This window comes from Psammomys obesus, unplaced genomic scaffold, assembly GCF_907164565.1.
Source record: "Psammomys obesus unplaced genomic scaffold, mPsaObe1.curated_primary_1811, whole genome shotgun sequence".
Classification (NCBI taxonomy): domain Eukaryota; kingdom Metazoa; phylum Chordata; class Mammalia; order Rodentia; family Muridae; genus Psammomys; species Psammomys obesus.
In genome coordinates this window covers 18,866,897-18,885,221 of record NW_026596079.1, presented here as the reverse complement: position 1 = coordinate 18,885,221, position 18,325 = coordinate 18,866,897, and the positions used below count along the sequence as shown (strand labels likewise).

The 18,325-nt window shown below is 43.7% G+C and overlaps 1 protein-coding gene across 1 annotated transcript in view; it reads left to right on the top strand.

The window, feature by feature from the left end:
• The window catches only part of Tbc1d31 (TBC1 domain family member 31), a 62,288-nt gene extending 44,488 nt beyond the window's left edge, over nt 1-17,800 (top strand). The window contains exons 15-21 of the mRNA XM_055626675.1: nt 1,959-2,094; nt 4,967-5,059; nt 7,629-7,769; nt 8,742-8,936; nt 11,086-11,221; nt 15,684-15,779; nt 17,476-17,800. Coding sequence (XP_055482650.1) covers nt 1,959-2,094; nt 4,967-5,059; nt 7,629-7,769; nt 8,742-8,936; nt 11,086-11,221; nt 15,684-15,779; nt 17,476-17,609 — 931 coding nt within the window. The 3' untranslated portion in view covers nt 17,610-17,800. The remainder of the gene's footprint in view (nt 1-1,958; nt 2,095-4,966; nt 5,060-7,628; nt 7,770-8,741; nt 8,937-11,085; nt 11,222-15,683; nt 15,780-17,475) is intronic.
• Nucleotides 17,801-18,325: the final 525 nt, after the last annotated feature.

Here is an 18,325-nt window from a genome sequence, read left to right as displayed (position 1 = left end):
CAGAGACACAGGTGCATTCCACATGGCCCAGCAGAGACACAGGTGCATTCCAATGTGGCCCAGCAGGGACACAGGTGCAGTCCACATGGCCCAGCAGAGACACAGGTGCAGTTCACATGGCCCAGCAGGGACACAGGTGCATTCCCTATGACCCAGCAGAGACACAGGTGCAGTTCACTGCCTTGGAAAACCTAGGATGGGACTCCGTGCAGTCTGCTACTATGGAAATCCTAGAATGGGAGCCAGATAAGTCTGTTTCCTCTCCTCCTCTTGCTGTATGTAAAAACTACCGAGTGTAATTTCCATTAAGTAAATATGTAAGTTAATAAAAAGCATATATGCCACTGGGGGAAAAAAACTTACATGTAGTAAAATTAATTCCAAAGCAATGTTGAATAAGGTCCCTTGGCATGAATTTTCATAAGATAAGCTCTAAAATATTTTGAAAAACATTATTTAGAAATACTCATTCTAAGCCAGGCATGATTCATGCCTGTAATCCTAACATTCTGGGAGGCTGAGGCAGAAGGATTGCCAGTTTAAGGCCAACCTGGGCTTCATCATGGGCTTCTAGACCAGTCTGGGCTACAGACTAAGACTTTGTCTTTATTAAAAAAAAAAAAAAAAAAAAAAAAAAAAAAATAGAAAGGCACAAATGCTTTATAATAGAGTATTGGAAAATCACTCTTGGTACTAAAATTATGTTTTAACCATAACTATCTGATCCAACAAATTGAAACACAAATCATTTCTCTCCTTATGCATTTAGAACCTTGTCAATGCCAGGTGTGTTAATGCGTTCTTTTTAATCCCAGCTCTTAAGAGGCAGTCATGTGGACCTCTTATCAGGGAGAGCCAGAACAGCCAGAGCTACACAGTGAGACCCTGTCTCACAGCAAACAAACAAGATCTTTGACAAGAGAGTCTGGAGCAATGACTCGGTGCTTCTCTTGTAGAGGACTTGGGCTTGGTTTTCAGCATCCACAAGGTGGTTCACAAACATCTGTATTGAGAACAAACAAAAGAAACATGTTCAAAGTATTGCCATTTTGTTTGCCGACTCTATGGGGGAAAGTAAGTTCCAGGTCCCAGGCCCTAGAGGAGTTGGGGACTTACCAACAGCTAAGTTGTGAGGCGACAGTTGTCTGAACCCAGCCATCTCAAGGACAATTTCTCCATCCTGCTGGCAGGGTCAAACTAAGTTCATGCTCCCAGGCCCGGGAACCAACTCCTGTCCTGATTTGTCGAAAAATGTAACAATAACTTGGCACAGATGTTTGTGCTTTGCAAGTTTAAACATTCTGTGATATTCTTGTTTGAGATTGCAGTTTAGAGTCTGTTCAGAGGCCCTGATCAATCGGTAGCAGCTTCACTATAGTAAATGTTTGTCATCGTCATTGACCTGGTGTTTGAGTTACGCAGGATCTAAGCAGAGCTCATAAAACTGTAACTTCAGTTCCTGGGGTCCAAGGCTGCTCACGACTTCTACAGGCACCAGGCATGCACATGCACTGTCGTATTCCATGTTTAGTGATTCTTGTTTCCATGCACAGTTAAAAGCCATTACAGAACTGATGGTCTCCACTAAAACTGGGTACCATGTGTGATGCCATTGTATGGTTTTATGGTCACTGTCCTCCAGTTAAAGAGTATCACTTGTATTGAAGTGATCTGGCAGCGCTGGGCTGCAGCTTGGTGTTAGAGCACTTGCCTTGCATGCAAGAGGCTCCTGGATTCCACCCCAGCCCCGGGAAAGTAGCTGATAGACAGTTACTAGGTCAAGTCTAAAGGATGGCCAAAGGGACTGACCCTGAGTCCTGACTTTGTTTATGAATTGTAAACACAGTTGTGTTGCAGTGGATACAAATGTATCCAAAAAGCCCAGGCAACTCCATGAGGAAAAAAAAAAAAAAATCAAAGCTCTGTTGGAAAGTGCTTTGATAAAATTTGTTTTTCAGGCTAGCTGCTGTGAAAAGAGAGCTCAAGATAAAGGAAATATGCTTACAGGATGCTGCTAGGAGACGTTTACTGAAGGTTCAACAAGATCAATGTGAAATGGAGCTACGCAGGCTGGAGGATGAAATTAAGAGAAAGGTTTATCATCTTTAATCTTAACCAAGATCTTTATTCTCATGTAATGGATACCTTCAAATTAAGTAATGATGCTAGTGTCCACAGCTTGTTCTGCTTTATTTACTTTAACATTCACCTATTTTATGCCAAGAAAATTAGTCAATTTAATTACTTTCTCTAAAAATAAAAGTATGTCAGGTCTTGGTTGTGAGCTAGGGGAAATATTCTCTTATAAAAATTCACACATGGACAATACGAAAAGAATTTCCAGTACAGAACATCTAGAGTTGGAGACCTGTCCTCTCTGTGCTTGCTCATTTCTAAAGCTGAGATGTCTGGGATTTTATCCTGTTGTATAGCATAGTACCATTTGTAAAACAAAACACTAAAAGTAACCTAAACACTCAGAGCAAAGGATTAAATTAACCATTGCATATTCACCCGTGAAATACCACACAGCTACAGTAAAGAGAAACATATAACAGCAATATGGAAAGACATTAAACAGTTTTGAAAACATGGCACAAAAATGGAAGGCAAATGAAAATTTACATTAATGTAGGAAAAATATCAACATTCCTCCACCTATAAAAATGCTTGAAAAGATTGTGATTAACCTTTTTCTAAAAACAAAATTCAAGTTAGTCTCTGAAGATGAAATGTCTCCAGATTAACCTCGGCAGTTAACCGGATAGGTGGCAGGCTGCTTTCCTTTGTCTCTGTAGTTTGCCTTTTGTCCAGCAGTCACACTGCTGGCTGCTATGCAGTATGTGGTTGGGGTATTAACCCTTGTCCGTTGTAGATCTTTTCAGCTAGTCTTCATCTCTTGCCTCTTAAAAATGTTCATAGTGTTGTTTGGTTTTGATAGTATCTTAATTTTAAAATTTTGACAAGGCAGGTGGTTGTGTCAAAAACCTTGTGACCCCCAAAGCCTAAAGTGTTTGCTCTCTGGTACTTTGTAGAAAAGGTTTACCAACTCCAGGTCTCTGAAAATGGACTGTAAGGGGTGAGTTAGGGACCACGCTTACCCCTACCTAGAAGGTATGCCGTCATCCTAACACCATTCACTGAGTATTGGTGGACTCACTTGCTGAGTGAAGGCTGCTACTGTTCCTTATAAACTCCCTCTTCTCCCCTGTTTTGTTCCTGTCCAGTGCCACACTGAGTGACAGCAGCTGTGGGTTTTTTGCCTGGTCTTGATTGCCACTCACTGTTCTTCCTCTTTATTTGACTCAGTATTCTCAAATGTTCACATTCCCAACAGAGAATTTGGTCTTTCTGAATCCCTCCCATCTCATTGCAATCTCATTAGTATTATATTAAATTTGTACATTAATTTTGGAAGCTTAAAACCCAGCTTTCATAAAATACTGAATTTTTAATTCTTGTAAAGCATTTAACACTTCTTGTTTTGTTTAAGGCTAATTAATTTTAATTGGCTTCTATAATCTGCAATTCTTTTAAATTACTTATCAAGTGAATCAAATCAATTAGCCTTGTATTCTTAATAAAAAGTGTATGTTATTTCTCAAAAGTGATCCATGCTCAGAACTCTGCTCTTTTATCCCAAATCCTCTTGACATGCAGTAAGGCATCTTGATTCTTCTCAGCAGCAGAGAGGCCCTTACTACCCCAGCACTGTGCTCTAACTGCCCTAGCCTCAGCAGGACCATGTGTATGTGACTGTGGACATCTGCTCACAAACACATGTGATCTTTTTGCATAGCTGTTGTTACCTCCGAAAAGTCATAATCAAATTCGCTCTGTACCTGGACCCTGTACAAAGTGTGGTGCTGTGTGCCCAGCCTTGCTTTCCTGCCTCTGTGCTGCCAGGACCCTGGCTTCATGCTCAGGCCCCACCTTAAGCTAATACTTGTCCCCTAACTTCCTTAAGGTCAGTTGCACAGTGTTGGTGTCCTCATTTTTTTTGTTTGTTTATTTGTTTTGTTTTGTTTTTCAAGAAAGGGTTTCTCTGTGTAGCCTTGGCTGTCCTGGACTCACTGTGTAGACCAGGCTGGCCTTGAACTCACAGAGATTCACCTGCCTCTGCCTACCCAAGTGCTGGGATTACAGGCGTGTGCCACTGGGCCCGGCCTTTTTACTGCTTCTTCCCTTACAAGTACTTAATAGTGTGTGGTCTAGTCAACACTATAAATATTTGGCCGTGACTAAGATGGTGATGTAGTCCTTAAATGTTTGGTGAATGAATCAATGGGGATCGTTTTGTTGTTTTGTTTTCCAAATACACATCATTTACTTTATTCTCACCCCTAAAAATAACTGGGTCTGTAGGCAACCGAATCCTTACGATGAGGATTCGGGATTAGGAAGATTCTGTGGGGAGTGCCTTACCCAACTCCTGTCTTACAGAAGTGAGAGCCCCCGAGTAATCAAACCTGCAGAGCGTGACCTATAGATGAACCCTGTCCACACAGAGCACAGAACGGTCAGACAGGTCACGGGAAACTTCAGCCTAGACTTAAAAGTTGTCAAGTCAAACTGATCAGAAGTTCAGAAGCTTAATTTTCTAATTAAACGCCTTAATTTAACAAGATTAAACATACTTTCTCTCCACCCCACCTGTCGGTTGCCTGGCTTTCCGTAACGGGGAGGTGGTTCCTGTTGCCGGGGAAGAGCTGCCACCTGCTCATCAGTCTGTCTCCTTCAGCATATGGCAGTTGAGCTTGCTGTTTTAAAAACATAAACGAAACCCAGATAAGCCCTGGATTCCATTAGAGTTCTACCGTGGTGCCAGTTACTCTGTTTTAAACCCAAATCCTGGTTGCTGTTTCTGTAGTGTAATTAATGGGATGCTAGGTAACCAGATTACTAAATGTATTAAAAATTGTGCTGTGAGGTGTTTGGGTTTTGACAGTTTGTGCTTTGTCCATAGGTCCAAATGAGAGATCAGGAAATTGTGGCCACAACCAACGACCTGGAAATGAGACAGCTGGAACTTGAATCACAAAAACGGCTTTATGAGAAGGTAGAAAGCAGCTCTCTCTGGCAGATAGCACGCTCCTTCAGCCCCTGTAGACTGCACTCATTTGTGGTTTTCTCTTGTTCATTTTATTTACCCTTCAAGCAATATCCTGTCACCCAGGACTGAATATTAGCGAATATTGGAATGTGAATGTGAATTGGAATGTTACATATTGAATGTAACTCTTGGATTCCTGGTTCTCTAGCAGTGTGATTGCACATCTGTCTAGGTTTTGCCTCAGGATCTCTCTCTTCCTGTTCGCCAACCTCCCCTGTGTTTGTGTGGCAGTGACTAAAACCACCTATCTGGAGACCTGAGTCCAAAATCTCTCATATCAGCAACTTTCCCACCCTGCAAGGTGCTCCAAGAGTCCAGGACCCCCAGCCCCCAAATCTGAAGGCTTCATGCTGAGCATCTGGAGATGGGAGCATCCCTGACCCTTTGGGATTATGGGAACACAAAGCCAAGAATGGGAACTACTTTAAATCTGAATTGTCTGGAGTTAAATCAGCAAACCTGTAGTTAGGGTACATATTTCAGTTTTTATCATTGAAAAGAGCTGTTGATGCAAGATTTTGTTTGAGAAAAACATTTTGTTACTAAACAGTAAGATGCAATTCTCTTTCTGAGTGTCTGGGGATATTCATAGTCATCATCTGTAGTAGCTGTTGTTGAGCCAGCAACTCAGCTTAATGTTTGGGCTGGAGAGACAGCTCAGTGGTTAAGAGCCCTGGCTGTTTTTCCAGAGGAACCAGGTTCAGTTCCCAGTACATATACATACAGCTAAAAACCCTCCATCCCTCCAGTTCTGGGGTGGAGGGGTGAGTAATCCAGTGCCCTATTCTGGCCCCTGCGGTCACTGTGTATATGCATGTGGTACACTTAAACACCCAAACACATAAAGTAAAAACAGTAAGTCTTAAACTTAAATGTTTAAGAGATTTACAACTTTTAACAATAAACATCTTTGTACATGCACCTTCTCTGCATATTTTCACTTTTAGCTAATTGTAAAAGTAATTAAGCTGCTTATAGGGCACTAGAAAAAAAAAATCTCTGAATCAAGAAATAACCCCTGGGGCTTGAGCAATGGCACAGTGGTTAGGAGCGCCCTTGTGGCTGCTTACAACCATCTGTAACTCCAGCTCCAGGGTCTCCAGCTTCCTTTTGTGGTCTCCATGTACATTGCACACACATGGCACACGTACATCCGTGCAAGCAGAACACTTATACACATAAAGTAATTTTTTTAAGAAAGAATTCCTGGGGACTGGAATTTCATCTTATAGTTTTCACAGAGCGAGTTCAGTGGTTAAGAACACACATTACTCTGCAGAGGACCAGAGTGTAGTAGCTTCCGGACCCACAGCAGATGTCAGGTAGCTCGCAAATACCGCTAACTCCAATTCTAGGACACCTGTACTTCACACACACACACATGCACGCACGCACAGTTTAAAATAAATCTAAAAGAAGTCACCCCTGGGGCCATGTTTAGTGGTAGAATACTTGGTAGAACACACAGGCCCTGGGTTTCACCCCAATACGGTAAGAATAACTGCTGACATCATTAGCCATGGCCAGTGAGACAGTCGGCACATACAATTTGTGCTCTGCCTTTTTTGTTCTTTTTAAAGATTTATTTATTATGTATACAGTTGTGTGCCTGCACACCAGAAAAGGGCACCAGATCTCATTATAGGTGATTATGAGCCACCATGTGGTTGCTGGGAATTGAACTCAGGACCTCTGAAAGAGCAGTCAGTGTTCTTAACCTCTGGGCCCATGTGTGCTCTGCCTTTTTAACATAGATCAGGATGAAGGCTGTTTGCTTTCCCCATGCCCTAGCCACCATATTTTTAGTGCCACTTCCTATTTTCCCACCCCTGGCAACTACTGATCTAGTTTCCATCTCTATGGATTTGCCTATCCTGGATATTTCATATAAATGCACCGTGTATACAATGTCTTTGGCTGTTGGCTTCTCTCACTTAGCATAATGTTTTCAATGTTCAGCTATGCTGTAGCATGATTTGGTACTTTATCCCTTTCCATAGCTGAGCAGTGATACACTGTATGAACCAAAAGCTTTTGGTCTTTCCTGGGATGGTCAGGGAAGCTATTGGGTGTGCCTTCAGCACTCAGCAAGGCACTTTCAAACCCAACTTGGAGTTCACTTTCTGGTTGTGTGAAATTTCACTGATAACCAGAGTGAGAGCATGAGACCGGCTCAGGTCTGCACACTCAGACCTTGACTTGTAACTTACACGTGGTCTCCTGGATGGTCCACCAAGGCTGCTGCTTTTCAAAGGCTGATGCAGAGCTGTGGATGGGGTGGGAATGGATCCCGTCCTCTTGGGACGCGTTCCCCAGCAGGCCACACACTGTTACCTTCTAGAATTCACAAGTTGATTCTGAGCACACTTGCCTCTCTCAGTGCATTTATGGAGACATTTTTCAGGGACCCTGCAGCTGCCAGCGAAGTCACCCTGTTTACTTTGTACTTTGACAGTGAGAAAGTTACAGTTGTCTTTAGGGCCTGAACAAAGCAAAGTCCCTTTGTGTTCAACAGAATCTTACTGAAAGACAAGATACTGTTGCGAAGGAGATTCGAGAAGATGCAGAAGCCTATAGGCAAAAAATGGCTGTGGAAGATCACATGTTCCAGGAGCTGCTAGAAAGCAGCCAGATGAGGAGCATGGAGGCTCGGAGGGTGAGCGGCTGTTGAACCTGGTTCGCACAGCGTGAGCTGGCCTTCTGAGAGCACACAGTTGAAAGTTTTTGATGTCGCGGTGATTCATTTGTTTGGTTTGTCTGGGTCCTTAGCCATCCCAGGCCTTTGTATTCACGGGCATTAAGCCGAAGAAGAAAGCGTAGAGCTAGTAACTTACACATTATTCAGTCCTGTTATTGTCCTGGACAGCACAAGGTAGCAGAACCTTGGGGCTCTGCCTGGCCTATAAGAATATCCAAAGATCCTCTGTGGAAAACTTGTAACTTATCCAATAACATGGGATGGTCAAGTCAGGACTGGAAACCCTGCTGGGAAGTGAGGAGATTAGGCCAGGTATGAGGATCAGTTATTTCAGAAGTGCTAGCTGAAGGGATGGAGATAGGTCATGAGATGTTCAGAAAGAAGTTTCTCTGAGGTCCCTTTAATGTGGTTAAGTGCATGTGTTTCAGGCTGGCCCTGTTCTGAATGGTGGGGGCTACAGGAACTTTCTGCACTGGTCTTAGCTGATTCCTCCAGAATACCATACTGTTTCGTTTCTCTTCCAGACTTCTGTGCATCCAAAAAGGGGTTTCTATCTGCTTCTCAGGGTGTTAAAACCAGAAGTTGTTGAATCTTGCCTTTTCTCTAACCCGGGAGTCCTCAGTGTTGGCTGTAAAGCAGAGCCACTTCAGGAGTTTAGTGTTGTAAGAGAGGGTAAGGTTGCTACCTCACCTTGAACTGGCTTTGAATGTGAAACACACACACACACACACACACACACACGCTCTAAAATCTTTTTTAAAGTTCCAGCTAACAAGATTTGATTAGTTTATGGTGGGGCCTGGAATTCAGTTTATTTAAACATCCTGGTGACTGTATCACACCCCAGGCTAAGTAGATTTTCGGATACAGTGGGTAGGTGTCCATGTCTGACATGAGTTCACCTTGTTTCTGAAACTTACTTTTTCTTAGGTAACAGAGGACAATTTGGCAAAGGCCAAGCAAGCCTGCCTGAAGGCTGACTGGCAGATCCAGGCATTACAGAGGCAGAAATGTGACGATCTACAGCGCAGCCAGGGCTACCATGAAGTTGCCACTCTTCTTAGGAAGAACAGAAGGAGAGAAATAGAAATCTTAAATGCAATGATGGAGGAAGAGGCTAGGAAGGTAAAGGAAACTACAAACTTCTGTTTAGTATGTTAAGCTAATCTCTTCCCTTGCTAACCGGAGGCTGGACCCAGGGCCTTACAGATAAAAGGCAGGCACTCTACCACTAACCCATTAAATGATCTTCTCCTAACCCATTAAATGATCAAAGTATAATAAGTGATATTCAGGAACATTGTCCAATACTGATGCTACTTACAAACAAGCCACTGTCTTTCTAATCCAATGTTTATATTGTTCTGTTTCAGCTTTGTTTTTACTGACTTCATAGTATATTACTGGGTTTGTTCTTGCTGACTTAATAGTATGTTATTGCCTTAATTTATACATATCTCTTTAGACTTAAAGTGTAGAAAGAATTTAAGTGGTAGATACAGGAGTCGGTAGCAGCAAAACCCAAAGTAGCATAGAAGGAAGATAGAAATACTTCTCTTTTTCAGAAGGTGGGCAAACTGAAGTCAGTACCATGACTGCACTGTCATCTTTCTGCTGTGCTCCTAACTGAATGACTTTCGTTCATTATCACTTTATCATTCATTCAAAATGATGCTAGAGTCACCGCTGTCAAATTGAAGAGTTTATGTCATAGCTGTGTATCTTCTAGCTGACTCAGCCACTTTGGGTGGGACCTGTATGTGCTATGCTTAAACTATTTTATTGGGGGTTCCTAAGGACTCTACGTTCCTTCCAACCTCGCATCCCCACACCCTAGGTAGGAGAGAAAGAAGATTAGAAGGGACAGGGTACATAGACCTCTTTAGACTTAGTTCCTGCTGATTTAGGGCCATTGGAGTATTTGGGGCAATACCAATCTCAGTCATCAGGATATCCAGCAGTCCAGCAACAACAAATGCAGTAAGGTGAAAAAGCAGCCTTCTTCTCCTCTGTCTGTCTCCTTGAAGTGTTCCTGTCTCTGGGCTCTGGTTTTACATGCTCCCAGAGTCCTCAGAATTCCACTAACTCCAGCTGGCAAAGACCACGCCCCTCTCCAAGCCACAAGAGGCTGTTATCAGCTGAGGACAAACTAAGCCAGTCCCATATCCCACACTTGGGATTAAAACCAAAACATATTTGCCTAACATAACTGAGTTTTTAAAGAAAACAAAACTCCAGTACAGGGATTTAGAAGAGTGGCTTCTCTGAGGGCCCCGCTGACCTGGGAGGGTCAGGCTTACGTGGCTAGTCTCAGCACCTTCATGTTTTGCTGATCGCTGTTTCTGAAAGCTAGCCCCTCACTACCATTTTCCTAGTTCTTCCCTCCTGCCTCTCCGGTGAGGGAACCTGTCTTGTAGTCCTTTCATTCAAGGACAGGAAAGAAGGTTGGGATATGGGGCGGTACCCAAAATCTTGAAATCGTGGCCATAGGAACGTTGTGGTGGGAGCTCACTCTTCAGGGCAAGGGTTGTGGGCACTATCTCAGCAGACTGTAAACTTCGGTGCAACTTACTCGGGGTAAAATCATGACTTGAAAGTGCATGGAGCATCCCTGTGTGGAGCACAGTAAATGGTTCTAAAGCTCCCTTTGCTGCTGTGTGGCCTTGGGAAAGCAGGCAGACTGCACCCTGATCTATAGAGCGGAAATGATCTCTGTTGTCCTTTGGCCTCAGATTTTGAGATTCTTTAAGGTTTATATTTAATGAATTGGTATTTTAATTAAAAAAAAAACTGTGTTTCTATGTGGCATCTCTGGATGTTTTAAATTTACTATGTAGTCATCCTCTGAATTTTAAGAGGAATTTTCTCATTTTATAGGGGGAAAAGTGGGGCTGGTAGAAACTACTAGACTCTTACAATTCATGTGTGTCCTGGAGCCAAGCAAAGAAGTAATCCTCTGTATTTTGTAGTCTCTGTAACTGAGGCTTGGCATTCACATTAGATAGAAACTGATTCCCCTTGGTGGGCAGCTGGTGTAGTCTGATGAAGCCTGGGACCTGTGAAGTGCAGCTGCGTGCTGCCTGTGCAGGCAAGTCCTGCCCCTGCTCCGAGGTTCTTACAGGCCACCACAGGCACCCAAGCCCCATAGTACTACTCAGCTCCTGAGGGTTTCACACTATGAAGGAGAGCAGTAGAGGAAAATGAAAGAGCCATTCTGCTCAAGTAGTCTGGGTTTCCAGTTTCTAATGGTCTTTTTGCCCCACGTTTTATGCAGTGGAAGGAAGCTGAAGAGAAGCAATTTCATTTGCAATCAGAAAAGAAAGCGTCTGCCCTTTCCGATGCCTCTCGAAGGTGGTTTCTAAAGCAGGAGACCAGTGCGGCTTTGGAACGTGGAGATTCCCTAAGCGAAGGTGAGTGCGGGGTCTGCACTGTTCCAGGTCCCTTAACCTCCTCTGGCCCCATTAGTAACCTCTGCAGCTCTCCTCTGTTGCTTTCATTCAAATTATGCTTGGCTTTTGGGAGGCATGACATGAGGGGTACAAGGGAGGATCGGCTGCTGAGGTAGAACTGATAAGTCCAGAGTTCCTGTGAAGAAAGCAGCTTTGAGCTGGGACAGAGTTCAGCGATAGTGCTTGCCTCATATACGAGAAGCTCAGTCCCAGCGCAGAACTCACCAAGCAGTAAACAAAAAAGGGAACCTGCAACGCAGTCCCCATGGGATTGTCTTATTCCAGAGGCCTGTGGTGTCTTTGGTGTTCTCTTAATCTTCTGGTTAAGAGAATCTGGAATTCTGGAATCTGGTCTGTTTCCTAAGAGCCACTTCTGATTTTAGTAGGGAGATGCGCCTCGCCAGATAATCCGTGTCAGAACAACAGTGTGTTAAAGCACCACAGGATCTTTTTATACGACCTAACTGTTAAGTTTTAGGATAAGACTTGCAACTGCTCAACTGAATAGTCAAAATTCTATTGGGCTGGTTGAGACAGTCAGTGGGTAAAGGCTTCTGGTGCCATGCCTGATAGCCTGCGCTGGAGTCCCAGGATCCACATGGAAGAAGAGAACTCAGTCCCACTGCCGCCCTCTGACTTCCATATGTTTATAGTGGCACACATGTGCATACACATACACCAGAGAGAGAGAGAGAGATGTAATTTTAGATGAAAATTATAATTTAACATTCTAAAGTAAACTACAGATGTGGAGAAGTTTTCTTTTACTGCATTTTGTATTGTCAGCCTGTTTACAGTATGATTATCACCTTTTAAGACAACAGCTTCACTGGTGCATATTTCCCTCAGTGTATAGTTTGCTTGCTTATATATACAGTCAGAGTACGTGTTCAAGGTTGGTGTGGTAATCTGTTCCTGTCATCAAGCACTCAGGAAGCTGAGACTGTGATGAGTTTCAGGTCTGTCTGAGCTACATAGTGAAATTTGACAGGGAAAAGAGAATGAATATATCCATACAGTAAAATCTTATTCTCCTATAAATAGGAATGCCCCACGCTTCAGAATAGTTGACCGTGAAAACCTGGCTAGTTACAGAAGCCAGACATAAAAGGCTGGGTGCACACTGTGAGAGCCCATCCATATGAGATAGTCAGGAGTGGAACATTTGTACAGAGAAAAGTTCATGAGTGGTTGTCAGGAAGTGGGGGGAAATGACTGTTAAAGGGTATGTGATTTCTTTGGGGGGTAATAAAAATGTTCTAAAGTTAATGATGATAATTATTATAACTTTGAATATATCAATAACATCAAATTATTCATTTTAAAAAGATAAACTGGCCAAGTGTGGTGGCAAATTCCAAATCCCAACACTTGGAAGATATAGGTAGGAAGATCAGAAGTTCAAGGCCAGCCTACAGTACATGAGAATCTGTCTCAAATCAAAGGAAGGATCAATAAAATAGTTCCTCAAAAATAAAAAAGATTGGAAGCCAACCAGATCTCAACTGTAAAAGTGCTTTCCACACAAGCCTAATGACCTGATTTAAGATTTATTTGTTTGTTTGTTGTGTATAAACTGTTCTTTCTGCATGTATGCCTGCATACCAGAAGAGGGCCCCAAATCTCATTATAAATGGTGAGTCACCATGTGGGTGCTGGGAATTGAATTCAGAACCTCTGAAGGAGCAGCCAGTGCTCTTAACCTCTGAGCCATCTCTCCGGCCCTAAGTGTATTAGTTTTTAATGTATAAGCATTTGCCTGCATGTATGTATATGTACCATGTATGTATGTGCACTCCCCATTGAGGCAGAAGAATACATCAGATCCCCTGGCACTAGAGTTAAAATGGAGCTGCCATGTGGGTGCTGGGAACAGAACCCAGGTCCTTTGGAAGAACAGCCACTACCCTTAACCACTGAGCCATCTCTCCAGCCTCATGACTTGAGTTTAATCCTCAGAATTTACAGTGGAAGGAAAGAAGCATTCCTGAAAGTTGGATGCTGCCCCCTACTCACTCAGCTTATGTATTCACTCCTCCCCCTGTACCACAAAGTAATAATGAAATAACACTGGGAAATATTATTGCCAGATGGAGCCATTGGACCAGGTTTCAAAATACTAGATGTTGAAGAAAGAATAGAGAGAGCTTAGAAGAAAGAGATGACACTTGGGAGAGATGACCATGATGGAATTACCTGGGACCAAGTGCAAGACAGGTGCTCGGAGCACGTTCCTGGGGGTGAAAACAGCCACAGCCACTGAACTGTGTGCCTTTAATTTTCTTAAGTCTCCGGTGTTCTCTTTATGAAGGGAGAAAATGGTAGACGGGGGACCTTGAATTTTGTTACAGCTCTAGCATTGTAGTAAACTGTTTTCCAACCACTTGTCATTTCTGGGCCATGCACCCACACACATATTGACAACATTTTCTCTTAAGAATTTTTGTGGCTGTATCACACTCATTGTTCCTCACAAAATTTAATGAGCATAACTCAGTAATCATATAAAACTGCCTACCTTAGTGGCCTTATTAAGGTAGCTGCAGCAGAGAATCCATGCTTGTGGATGGCTGTAAATGCTTGGGCCAGGAGAACATGAGGCCAGCTTCAGGAGTCTCAACCAGGCATTGGGGCCTGGCTCAGGTTTATGGGGCTAAAGACAGCCATAGACAATGGGCTACCTTGTGCTAAGCCGAGGAGGAGGCCCCAGCCTGTTACCAGGCTGCTCAGCTAGCTGCACGACACAACCTGGGGAGGTACCAGGATAGCTTCTCTTCCTGCAGTGTTCAGGAATCAGGAGAAGCAAGGGAGCAGATTGTTTTAAATCCACTTATGGAGAGCCGAATCAGTGGTGATGCTCTGGCTTGGTGGGTCAGTGAGTGGCTGAGCAAGTAAGGCTGAAGCCATGGCCATCCTAGCGTCACAGGTGAGTCTGCTCAGCCAGTGCTTGAGATGCTGCAGAATCTCAAGGTGGATTGGCCAGTGCTTGTTTAAGCATGAAAACATCACTGAATAACCCCTGGAGGTAACAGATCAGACAGCAGTGGGTAGCATGGGTTCCTAAAAGGTAGTGAGAGGCAGGGGAGGCAGATCACAGCTCTGGAAAGATGGGTAAGAGGAGCCAGAGCCTGGCTTGTGGCTCATCTGCTACATGGCAGTGGCGGCATCACCGACACTGGGACATTGGAGGTCTGCCAGATTGTTACATGGCTCCATTTTTCTCCTGTATATAAAGCTTTTTTTTTCCTTTCTTTCTTTCTTTCTTTCTTTCTTTCCTTCCTTCCTTCCTTCCTTCCTTCCTTCTTTCTTTCTTTCTTTCTTTCTTTCTTGAAGTTCTTCTTTGGAGCTGTGCAGATTATTAGCTGCCTCTGTTACAAGACATCCATATTTTGATAGTGCCCCTTGTATCGCATTCCACCACACCAGTTCAACTTAGTTACCTAGCAATTACACTGCCTTAATGTCTCATCGAAGTCAAACACTCCACTTAACTCTCCCAAGATCAGATGGGAAGTGGGCATCACAGTCAGTCAGGGAGACCTACCCTTGTAAGTGTAGACCCTTGGATGGGATTTAGACAGAAGAGATGGTAGCGATGATGACGGTGTTGATAATGGCTATGATGATGACGGTGGTGATAGTGGTGGTGGTGACGATGATGTCAGTGAGACAGATTCCAAAAGATGTGGAGCAGTGGGGGCTAGGGGAGAGGGAAACAGCCAAGGGTGAGCATGGTTTTGTTGATGCTAATTCTGTTTATTTCATTCTGTACTGGGTGCATGGCTATCAGAAGGTTCTCTGCATTCACTCTGTTGTCCCGGGATTGACTGTGGCAGTCAGGCTTGGCAGCAAGTGCCTTGACCTGCTCAGTGCCTCACCAGGCCCGTGTGAGTTTCATGGTGAGGAGTGCAGCAGGCCTCCAGGGGATTTTGCTGCTGTGCTCAATACTCTGATCAGAATTACCTCTGATTCACTGTCCAGGCTGTGGCAGCCTCCTGGCTGGACCTGCCTCTGATGCACTCAGGGTGGTTCCCAGTAACCATTGGTATTTCATTCCCTAATCTCTTCATTTATTATTTGGGATCCCCACCTGACATCTTCTTTTCCTGGGAAAGGAATCTGGAGCCTTGTGCATACTGGACAAGTGCTCTACCACCAAGCCATGCTTCCAGCCCCTGATCCCTGCTTCGTAGCTATTTGCTGGCCTTTTGTTCTAGCTGAAGAAGCCATTAGCAGTCTCTGCACAGCTCTCTGTCCCTACACTACGTTTCTGCTTTCTGCTGGAAGGCAGCAGTGTTCTTTCCAGAACAAGAAAGGAAGGGGATGGTGACCACCTGTGCAGAGTGAGTGACCAAGCACTGTTTGCCATTAATAAATGGCTTCTGCTCACTCTCACACATCCTTTTTCTCCCTTTATGAGCAGATGTACCCTGGTTTCAAAGGGAAGACATGGCCTCAACCCATTTGTCCCAAACCTCTCAATTAAATGATGTTCCTGAAATGGATCCCTCAACACAGAGTAAGTTGATCAATAAGGAATACACTGTCTATTATTTTACATTTCACAATATTTAAGCAGAGTGGAGGCTAAAGGGGTAGGTAGAGTGTATGATATGTTTTTCCAGGGCGTTGGCAGTAGGAAGTCTAGAATGGGGACAGTGAGAGCCTCACAGCTCTGCTGGAAAAGAGGATGAGAAGCAGCCTCAGACAGAGATCACATGACTCCATTTCTTTAGCCCCAAAATAGTAGGGTTGGACACTGACTAGTATATGGGCCCAACACTCCCCAACTCCACCTGCCTATAAGATTTCAGCAGATTGCCTGATGACTGTGAATGGCTTGGAGCTGGCTAGGTGACTTGTTGCCCAAGGCAGGGTGAGGGTAGGGTAAGATTGTGAGTTGCCCCCGTAAAGGAGTCAGCCATATCCCAGCAGAGTCAGTAACTCAAAATGGAACTGGGGCCTGAGGATGCAGTCCTGTACTCCACTAGGGAGGCTAAGAAGACAGTGGTCAGGCCCGCCCGAGCAACCTACTGATGCAGCCTCAGTCTGCAGGAGCTGGGAATGCCACTCAGTGTGAGGCCTGGGTTAGCACCTAAATTAATTAATAATAAATATTTCTTTAAATCTATTAAAGGAAGGACAAGAAAGTCTGTTAGACTTTTAACTGGCTTTCCAGTAAAGCTGTTGTATTGATAAAGCAAAATTTGATTTTTTTTGAGAGATCTTTTAAGTTCTCTTAGAACAACCCCTTATACAAGATTCCCAAAAGATGAGTTTTATGAGAATTATGACAAATGACAAGTCATGAAATTCCAGCATTGTGTGAATCCTATTGTGTGCATTTATAAGTTCCATGCTAGAATAATAATTAAACCAGGGATCACTGGGGCGTCCATTTTAATCTAAGATCACAACTGGTCTCTACTCATTGGAATGAAACCTTTTCCTTTTTTCATATGTAAATATTTCCTTTTTGTAGACAAGGCTCCACTCAGGCAACCCTGCCCCTCCAGCCTGCACACAGAGCAGGCCAGCTGGAGCTTAGACTCACACCCAGGTAATCTGCATTTCAGAGTGATGGGGAACCCGCTGAGTGCAGGTTATTTGGCAGCAAAATGAAGCATAAAGTCTGCCTTCCTTCTTCAGGGGACAGAAATAATTTTCAGAAATTAAATCTATGTATTTAACACTGGAACTCCAGTCCAGTGTTCCCTGCCCGTTCACAGGGACGGAGGGTGTAAACTCCAGTAGGGCGTTACTTTAGTGTTGATCTGAATTCTCCTGTCACCAGCTACAGCCAGAACATCCTGTATTTGGGGAAGGTGGACCTCCAGTGTGGTTCAGCTCCTTACTTAGAGTCTGTCCGTTCTCCTTTCCATTGAGCATCACAGTAGGATGTGTGCTGTCCTGAAGAGCTCAGCTTCCCAGCCAAGCTTTGTTCCTTTCATACATATGGTGTGTGCTTGCTTAGGAGCCAACAGCTGTGAGCTCTCTGCCAACATTCATTCAGTTCAGCAACAGCAACAACAAAAAAAGCCCCTTGCCTGGGAAATGAAACTACATTAGGGCTGGGTAATGTGATTGGCTCTTTGCTCAAGAAATTTTTTAGTATAGTGGTTTTCTTATTGATTTTCATAGCATAATTACACTGAAGGTAAATATTAGTACATCAGAAAAATCAGTTGATAATACCTCTAAATTTTGTTTTCAAGTTTTTTCAAGTAAGAAAACAAAAGAATGGAACCACACGGACTATGATCTTCTCAAGAAAGTGAGAAATCTTCGAGAGAGACTCACAGCCCAAGCTCGTAACAGGTGTGAGCCTCCTCATCTCTTGGTGACATAGAAGGCATTTCAACATGAAACAATCAGAGATTTCTTTTTAAGATCAATGGCACTGATTTTTCAATTATTTATTCTAATTTTTTACAAAGGTCAGCCTTTTGTATGGAGAAATATGTCTATAAAATTATGTTTTCTATTGAATTATAAAGCTTTTGGCTTGTAAAGGGCTTCTGAAATGTTTTACGATAAAGGTTTTTGGACACTATTAAAGCCTATCTGTCTTCTTTGCTTAAAAAGACCAGTACAAACTTAGGCTAATGAAGTAGAATTTGTTTTAAAGATAAATGGAAAAATAAAAAACAGGACTCCAAGGTCAAGGAGGCTGCTGGGTGGATACAGGTGCCCGCCCCAAGCCTGACAGCCTGAGTTCAAACCCCTGGCCCCACAAGCTGGAAGGAGAGAACCATACGCTCATATGCTCACCACAAATAAATAAATACATGTAATATCAAACAAACAAAACTGGGTCTCCAGCAACAGGCAGGACTGGGCTAGAGCCCCCCCTGTGGAGGGCTAGGCTGAATGGCAGCCCTCCTGTTCTATACTTCTAGACTGTCCTCTGCTGAGAGTAGGCAGGACTATGCTGCCTCCCCACCCCACCCCCGCCTCCTGGGCTTCCCTTTCATCCCTAAGGGACCTGTGGGGATTATTCACCATATGTCTGAAGTTCCTGGCCCAGCGCTGGATGTATAGTGAATGTGTGGCACATTGCAGTAA